The sequence below is a fragment of the Pseudocercospora fijiensis genome (assembly GCF_000340215.1).
Source record: "Pseudocercospora fijiensis CIRAD86 unplaced genomic scaffold MYCFIscaffold_2, whole genome shotgun sequence".
NCBI lineage: Eukaryota > Fungi > Ascomycota > Dothideomycetes > Mycosphaerellales > Mycosphaerellaceae > Pseudocercospora > Pseudocercospora fijiensis.
In genome coordinates this window covers 1449802-1458854 of record NW_006921533.1, presented here as the reverse complement: position 1 = coordinate 1458854, position 9053 = coordinate 1449802, and the positions used below count along the sequence as shown (strand labels likewise).

Below are 9053 nucleotides of genomic sequence, written 5' to 3'. Positions count from 1 at the left end.
ACCTTCTTAATAACAGTTAAAGGCGAGCCTTTACCGATATTACGAACGACATCGACTAGAATCCGTTAACAGCGCACTTTTTTATCTAAGGTCCGGGAGGCTATAGGAAGACGTTCCTATACCGTATACTCGTAGCGACCTATAGAGCACGTAGCCTTATCGTACTGTATGTCGCGTCTTTAGGTGTCGCCGTATAGCTGCTTCCTAGTAGTCGTATAGCGCACTCCCGATTTAAACTTCCTTTAAGTAATACCGGGTAGTAGGACTGTCCTATTACGTAAGACATAATAGACGCTAAGCTAATCCGAAAGACTTATCTAGTTATTTAGGACGAAGCCGCGATATAGAATAGACGCGATATTATAGCTATATATCGACTCTTTTACAAGTTACGATTAGGTAGTAATAGCTAGGGTAACGAACTATTCTTCGCAGGAGTCCCCGTCGTATTCGGCGGCGACTAGGTATAGACTCTTCTAGTGCTTCCCGAGTATAAGAAGTCTTCGAAGGAAGTAGACGTAATAGCGATTATATTTAAAGCCTTCCTAATCTAGAATAAGATTAAGGTACTCTATCTCTAGCAAAATATACGGCTCGTAGATAGCAATCCGCGGAACGTCGACTTCTACCGCTAGACCCTCCGTATTGTATACGACGACGTATTCGATCGATTTATTAAGCTACTAATATACGTCGGAAGAGTCTAGGACCTTAGCGAGCTTATCGATTTCGTCTTTCTAAGATAGGGTATTATTAAGGCTAAGTACGACCTAGTATTCTATCGTTCTCGAGCTATCCTTTATATAACGAACGATACCGCCTACGAGATTAACGAACGTATCGTAGACGACCTGCCGTACGGTACAATTCGCGAATATCGCTACGAGGATAAGATAGAGAAGTTGCCTAGCGATAAAGACTAGCCTCCGGAAATCTTAAGCCTTTTAAAATCTATCTAGAATACCGAGCTCTAGATTCCTTGCCTACGGATCCGGGTAGGTATACTAATAATAATTATACGGAACATCTATAAGACCGTAGGACTCGTAAACGGAACGCGGGTTATCGTCGTAAAAACACTCTAGTTTAGGGTTAAAGTTCGGAAACTACTAGACGACGATAATTAGGAAGTGTATTAGATACCGCGAATCTAGATACATTCGAACAAAGGCCTGCCGTTTACCCTTAAGCGATATTAACTTCCGCTTCGACCTTGTTTCGCAATAACGATAAACAAATCTTAGGGTTAATCCCTAGTATATATCGGTATCGACCTTCGACGGCCCGTATTTAGCTACGGCTAACTCTTTGTAGCATTCTTACGCGTTACGAACGTATGTAACCTCCGCGTACTTATTAACGGAAAGTATACTTTAACGTAGGGCAGCGACTCCCTAAATAAGGTGTTTCGCTCGGCTCTATTATATCTACCTAAGCGTCTCTACGACTTTATTTTTAAGGATAGAAGTCTGTTTACAGGTATAACCTCGAACGTCCTATTGCGCGGAGCGATATACGCTATACCTACTAGCTCTACCGGACTAGCGTAGCAACCGCGACGCCCGTAGGGTATACTTAACTACGTACCTCGAGCGTACGTTCCCGAAATCGCTAAACCGCCTACCGGTTCTATTCGAGACGCTATAGAACCCGAAGACGAGCCTAACTAGTATACTCGAAACTTTGCGGGTCTAGACCGCGAAGTAGGTAGCGATAGTAGCCTTCCGCGTAGGGTAGAAAGGGGTCCTAGGGCATTTGTACTAGGTAACGACGAAGATAGGACGTTAGTCGATACTAGAGTCGGACGATAGCTAAGCTAGCGAGAAACTACGCTAACTATAGCACTAGCGAAAACTTCGCGCCGACCGTTATTCGTAGAACTTCCTAGATACTAACTAGACGACTCCTTAGTCTACCTCTAGAACTTAGCCCTAGGTCCTAGTAACGCCTAATAGATAACACAAGTTACGGGCAAAATAACACCTTCGAAGGAGATTGCGTAGGCAGATCTAACTAAGGCCTCGTCGACACTACCTACGCTAGTACCTATACCGACACCTTATTCCGTATCTGCGGCGCGTACAATCTAATAGATTTCTAAGGACACTACGCCTATTCTAGGTCCTTCGTTCTCTAGGAAGCGACTACCCGGATAACCCGTATTGCTCTCGAAGCCTATATCCTGTACTTAAGTCTCTACTCCGACCTCGATACTATACGCTCTAATACTACCTCGCACTCTAAGGCTAGGCGATATTGCTAAGGCAAAGGCTCCGGTTATCGCATATAAACAAGAAGCTAAGATCCTTAGTATGCTTTAAGACGCAGATCTCGACTTCGATATAAAAGACTTTTAGGCTGCGATTAGTAGTTATTCTCTATAATATATATATACAAAACTTCTCTATCTATACTAGCATTTTTTTCTCTTTAGGTATAGAGTTTAGCTACCTAAATACGGTTAGCGTATTACTACTTCTCCGAGGTACCGAGAACCTTGTTATTTAGCCGCCTATCCCCTATCTATATAAGCTAAGTTCCCGGTAGTTCTCTTAGTTATCCTCCTTTCTCTTCGGGTTCTCTGCTATATTCCTAGCGCTAATACAATATCGAGCCTTAATATTGTACCTAAAGTAGGAAAGGATTACGCGTAACAGTTCGTATAAGTAGTAGTAGAAGTATATTAAAAAGGTGAAATTTAGGAAACTAGAACTACGGACTACGCGCTAGTAAAGAAAATCGTAAGCGGTAAAAGGCGAGATCTAGTATTTCGAGAGGGCTATATATATATACTAGGAGAAGGCGTAACGTAGAAGGGTACCGATAAGAGAGCGAGGCGAGCGGCGCTAGTCTATATCCTCGGCGTAGACGCTAGAAGTTGCGCTATACTAAACTGTCCCTTTCCTTCGAAATATAGAACTTGCGAATCTAACCGTAGTTATTTCGAAGGGTGCCGTTATTCCTATAACCTAGCGCTAAAGCTACTATATAGTAATTGCGCTTATAGAGGAGATCCTAGGAGCTATACTAGCTATATAAACTATAACCGGAAGAGAGTAGCATTACTAGAATTCGAAGATAGCGGGCGGGCTTCGAAATCGAATACTCGACCTCTATCTATAGAGTACGAATAGGAAGAGGGCACCCTAGAACATTAAGAGACTATCTCTACTAAGGATACTAGCTGCTAGTAGGAACACGACTTTACCCTAGAAGTGTCTTAGAAAGCGGAAGAACTTAGGAGAAGTATAAGCGAAGCATAGCTCTAGCAACTCTTCGAGTTTCTAGCGGAATTGTTATATTCTAATTCTCCTACGTTTCCGACGTAGTATATTCGAGATATATATTACGAGAGTGTTAGCGAGATTGTAAGCGGTTATATACGGAAAACAGATAGTAAGCGAGCTCGTATAGAAGTCGTCGCGGTAGTAGAGCGGACTTAACTAGATTAGGTATACATTTCAAACCGACTATAATACGAATAGCAATAACGGCGGTAACGTACTAAGAAACGCGAGATTAAATATTACTAGCTTCGCTAACCGATATTATAGGCCTAGTATATATCTATTATACGGGCAGACGAGATAAAAATAGGAAGGAGAAGATTGTAAGTTACTTTACAGATTTTATTTTTTGCGGAGGGCTAATTAACCTCCGTAGAGTATATATATCGGTCCGCGCTCTATAGCGTAGATAGTATATCTTATCTTATTTCCTCTCGCCTTTTCTAACTTTTAACTTCTTAATTAGTATACTATTCTTAGATTATCGCGTTCTTCCGAGTAGCGGCGATATAGATTCCTATAGCAAATCGATTGCTAGGTCCTATCTAGACGAAAGAAGAGCTAGCCCCGAAGTCCCGGGTAAAATCGGATCCTAGGAGTATAGCGTACGATTGTATGTTTATAGTAAAGGTGCCTAGCGGCTACTAGTACTCGATAGTCTTAGAGCCCTCTTAAAGGACGACGGTATAGTAGAACGTAAGGCGGCGCACTACGCTACTAACGAAACGTACGAAGACTTCGCCTACGACGAGCTTTAAGGGTTAGTATATCTAGTAACGGTATTTATAAACGAGACTTACTAGAGTCGCGACCCTCTTAGAGCCGGTCTTCTTAGATAGAACTCGCTTCGTAGAGCGAGGTAGAGACTTATTAGACGACGTACTAGCGAGATCGATAACCTCCTTACCCTTAAATACTTAAGTAACTAACACTATTAGCGACGCGGTTATAAAGGTTTAGTAATAATATCAAACTTACCGGTAGCGCTCGAGATCTTGCTCGGGGTTTCTATAGGGCTAGTATAGGGGGTAGGTATAGTATCTAGCTTAATAAAGATAGAAAAGAAGCAGTAACGAGTCGTAGTAGTAGTAGTAGTAGTAGTAAGTAGTAGTAAGTAGAAGAAGTTGTTATTAGAAAGGCGCGCGATTTATAAAGCGCGATTTATAACGATTTCCGCCTTATTGCCTAGCGCGGTACGGCTATAGCCGCCGTAGAATCTTCTAGAATCTAGCTTACCCTAACCCGCTCGTCGCCTTAGCTTTTACTTATAGCTCTTCGGCCTTTACTTATAGCACTTCGTCCTTTACTTGTGGCTCTTCGAGCTACATAAACACTAGTATAGCTATAACACAATATTTTTACTTCTTTTAGCCCGATTTAAACGATGTTTTTTTTAAGATTTTTAGGTCTGTTAGGAAGATAGAGAACAGTTTGCCTAATTTTAAAGAGTCGTTAATATGCCTCCGTTATAGTAGATCTCGCTATTATAATGTAGTGTCAAATTGTGAAGAATCATAAAGAAACCACCGCCGCCGCCGCCGCTCTCTCGCGTGCAAGCCTCAAACCAGCAATCTTGTGTAACTCAACACCCTCGGCCCCACCCATTTGACCATGCTTCCGAGACACCAAACGTTTCATCCTCTCCCACATCAAAACCGGCCATGCGATACAAGCCACAAACATCCTCATCAGGACCAGATACTCCAGCCAACGCCACCAACGAATCTCCGACGGAGGCAAAAGTTTGAAAATCACCCGCAACTGTCTCCACCAACTCAAACGATTGTCAACTTCCGAATGAACTGCATATATCAACTGCAAAAGCATCGCGTACCTGACCACATACGCGAGCCAGAAGAAAATGAACATACTCACCATTCCCGCAATAAGAACTGCACCCGCTGGCAAGACTTTCACGCTGAATTTGCTGCAGGTCATCATTTGGTTCACGACGCAAACTGTACCACCATCAACCTGTTTGCCCACAGTCACCGGGATCGATGACGGGTTCTGAGTGAGGTCTTTGCATATCGAAATGTTTGCCTTTGGCGTTGATATCGCTCTGGCCGATGGCTAAGGTCATGAGTAAGACGATGAAGAACACGAAGAATATAATCCAGCGCATGGCTTTTACCGAGCGGAGTCTTCGGGCTCTTGAGGGCGGGAGTTGTGGCCAGGACGCGATGTCTGTGGCAGGAAGTTAGTAATTGCACATTGGTGGCAAGAGATCTTCTTACCAGAAGAGATGATAATGCTCGGAACATCAGATGTAGAGACATGGCTGGCTAAAAGTCGAGGTAATGCTTCGTGGTCAGTATTGCCGATGATTCTGCCCCAAGTGAGTGGGCCGACATAAATTGCGGCCTGCGCTCTCTCCGAGTCGTGTCCGACCTCTTTGTAACCAATAGCGAGCAGGCATGCACCATGGCACACAGCAGTCTCATCAACTCTAAGGAGGGGATCTGAGCGGTCGAGCAGTATGATGGCTTCCGTGGGCTTGAATGGCAGCTGTTCCACGCAGTACCGCAGCTCTTCGTGTTCCATCGAGATCCAGTATTGTTCAAAATGGTTTTGATTTAGGACCTGAAAGCTTTCGTCTAGAAGTCCCTCAACGAACGGCCTTGACCAGTCTCGACAGCTGGCAATGGGGCAGCGAGTTTTCGAAGACATTGCCCAGGCCGTCTGCCCAAAGATGTGAGATTGCGGCGTATTTGAGCTCTAGTGAGGCCGGCACAAAGTTGACTTCGAAGCTTCCGTTTCGCTTTCGAAGACAGCGAAGCACCGGTATGCCGCCACGCTCGAGAATTTGCACCCGTTCTTCCCGAGGCGCTAGTACGTGCTGGCAGCCGCAGCCGTCCTCTTCGTGCGCAGTCTCGATCTTGACCCCGATTTCTGTGTTGAACGCAACGCAAGTATGATGCTCCGTGCACTGCGCATGGTCGATACCCTTTCGGTCCATTCGATCACGGCCGGTGAGATAAACGAGCGCGCTATACGATAACGTCGAGTACAGCGCTTCGAGCTGATGGGGACACCAAGCCTTGCTGCTTTTTGCACGCCCAAGAATCTTTGCAGGACAGCGAAGAACATCCAGGATTGCACGAATGCTTGTAGACCTTCTGTCGAACAATGCTGATAGTGAGCGTCCAATTCCTGAACTGTAAGCTGCCCAGATAACTAGAAAAATCCAGCACGGTCTGGATAGGTCGCCCACGTCTGGTTATCGTAGGACAGTCCGCGAGCATAGTAGGGGACCTGAACGTCCAATCGATGGCCGTTCTCGTTGGGAATGTGATCCATAACGGTTCTGGCACGCCGTTTGTAGCTCGCCGCGACATCGAGCAGCGGACTGTGCTGACATCGTGCATATATACAGTAATCTGTCGCAAGGCTGGCTATAAATATGTGTTGGCCAGACCGACGCCTCCAGCAAAGCTCAGAGAGAGTTGTGCTACTGTGGCTTGCCGATCGTCTGCGAAAGATATGCTGCATCACCAAGGCTTGCAACCGGGCCATGGCCGTAGTCATTATCGCGAGCTCGCACCTGTCGTCTGCACTGGAATAGAAGTGCTTAGACGATGGAGACATGGACCCTATCGGCTTTCCCTCGAAAATCATCGGGAAAGATTGTGTGTCGTAGGTCTGGGCCCGAGGCCAAGTGTACCTACATGTGATATATGAACTCATTAGCCAAATCTCCACGAACAAGTAAACAAGACCGCACTCGGCACACATACATACCTTCATCGCCCAAACTTCTCAAAACAGGCACGGTGTCACAAACGTGCTCAACCCCGGACAACTCCGTCCACATCGTATCGTCTCTTGAAACACGAAGAAAAAAAAGCATTGAATGATCTGCAGGATGGATGATGGATGTATTGAAGATCCGGGGAAGATGCGTACCAAGATCAATCAATGATCTTCGATGCATAATCTAGCATGTATGCTGACGCATCCTTTGTAGAAGTGAAAGGCCGTGAAAACCCCAGCAGCGTGCCAAGTAGCCGCCGAAAGCTCTGCGCAGTGGATTGCATATCGCACACCGCCGTGAGAGCTGGACTGCGTAGACTGCATGCAGTCTGCAGAAGCGACGCGTTCATCGTTCGCGTCGAAATGATCGCTTGAACGCACAATCTCACACTTTTTTTTTCAAATCATCTGTTCAGCGTTCCTGCCTTCCTCATCATCTTCACTCGGTCCTTATATGCCTGCCATCCTTGCCGCCTATACTCGAGCGCGGCTGCTTTTCGGTCTTTAGCTTCCGTGATGCCCCTGCCAACGACGATTATGTCGTTGCCATTTTCGCCGATGACCTTCGCTGGAGTGTTATACTGCTGTCCTAATCCATCTCCGCCGGCCGATAGTTGTACACCAGGCGTCATCGTGATGAAATTGTCCTCGGGCTTCTCGTTCAGACTCTGCTGGGCAATAAAGCCGATCACGAAGTCCTTGTTTTCTCGCGCGAGTCGAACACTTTCGGCTGTGTATTCCGGCGTGAAGAAGTTGCCTGCCGAGGACATTTGTGCTAGAAGCAGGAGCGATCGAGCGAACGGCGGTGGACCTAGATGGTCGAGAGCCTCCGGATCGTCGCCTTCGTCTTCTTCAAGGTCGTTCGGGCTGCCAGACGAAACCCGTGATAACGAAGGTCGAATATGCGGGTGAGGGGAGATTGCTTCGGATTTCATGCCTACAAAGCCTCAGGGTCAGCATCGCTCCAAGCCTGCAAGCCGAGACCAGACAGCTGTCTGCGACGTGGCGAGCTCAGCCCGTGCTGTCTGGCGGAGTCATTGCTTACTGATAGTTGTGCTGACCGACACCACGGATTGTTTTCGTGTTCGGTCATTGGAATCTTCCTGATATTCATCTTCTGAATAGATTTCGTGATGCTGATAGTCATGATCATCGTCGTGGTCGTCAAAATCGTCGTGTGCAGTGAGGGCAGGTGAGGCTCGTATATCGGTGGAAACTGAGGTGTTATGAGCTGCGATTGCCTTTTGAGCTGCTTGAGAGAGGGCAGTTATTATGGCAGGTCCGGGGAGGATATTCGCATTGATGATCGAAGCCCAGCGGACGATGGTCAGCGGGCCGCCCAAATATTGCTGTTGTACGGTGTCTATATCGGTCACATTAGCTGCTGCCCTGTGAACCTTTCAGCGGCGGCCTGATCCAGGGCCACATACTGCCGATATCCAGAAACTTCCTGTCCTCGAAGACTAGGAACTTCTTGCGCCTCGAGATCTCATTCAGACCGCGTATCGTCTTGTCCCCAAAGTCCCCGATGGTGTCGGCGTGGGTTTTGAGCACGCAGATGTGATCGCCCACTTCTTCCGCGAGCCGCAAGAGGTCATTTGTGGTGTAGACATCCGCCGAGACGCACAGATTCGTTCTCTTGATGTGCACCAATCGTAGGAGATAGGTCGCCAGGGGAGTGAGGTCGGGTTGCTCGGAGCGCTGTGCGTAGGTCTGGGCGAGGGTATGATGTGGCATGGCGGGCGATCTGTGATCTGCGCGAGTGAGGGACTCTGGCGGGCTAGGTTGCGCGCCGTATATTACGTGCGTGCTATGCTCGCTGGATGAACTCGGTGGCACTCGTGCGCGGGGATAGGACAAGAGGGAAGCAAACGAGTGGCAGCACGCAGACTTCTGTGGTGTCGTAGCTTAGCAGAAGGGAGAAGGTAGAATAGGAAGTGAGCCGGCGAGTAGAATTTGAAGGCCGGCAGGGCACGACAACAAGAAGGTCGCGACTGCGTGCAGAAATTAGTA

At 47.0% G+C, this 9053-nt stretch overlaps 2 protein-coding genes across 2 annotated transcripts; both read right to left on the bottom strand.

Moving 5' to 3' along the window:
- Positions 1 to 3650: 3650 nt before the first annotated feature.
- Positions 3651 to 6587, bottom strand: MYCFIDRAFT_193814 (uncharacterized protein; the record flags this gene model as incomplete). Its single annotated transcript, XM_007924916.1, has 9 exons — positions 3651 to 3685; positions 4019 to 4029; positions 4266 to 4303; positions 4595 to 4609; positions 5163 to 5360; positions 5422 to 5474; positions 5525 to 5795; positions 5905 to 6277; positions 6502 to 6587. 9 exons carry the CDS (start codon positions 6585 to 6587, stop codon positions 3651 to 3653), a joined length of 1080 nt encoding a protein of 359 aa, XP_007923107.1.
- An 857-nt stretch (positions 6588 to 7444) lies between these two features.
- Positions 7445 to 8777, bottom strand: MYCFIDRAFT_40698 (uncharacterized protein; the record flags this gene model as incomplete). The annotated part of the gene is made up of 3 exons (XM_007924249.1): positions 7445 to 7867; positions 8258 to 8403; positions 8471 to 8777. 3 exons carry the CDS (start codon positions 8775 to 8777, stop codon positions 7445 to 7447), a joined length of 876 nt encoding a protein of 291 aa, XP_007922440.1.
- Between the last annotated feature and the right edge of the window lie 276 nt (positions 8778 to 9053).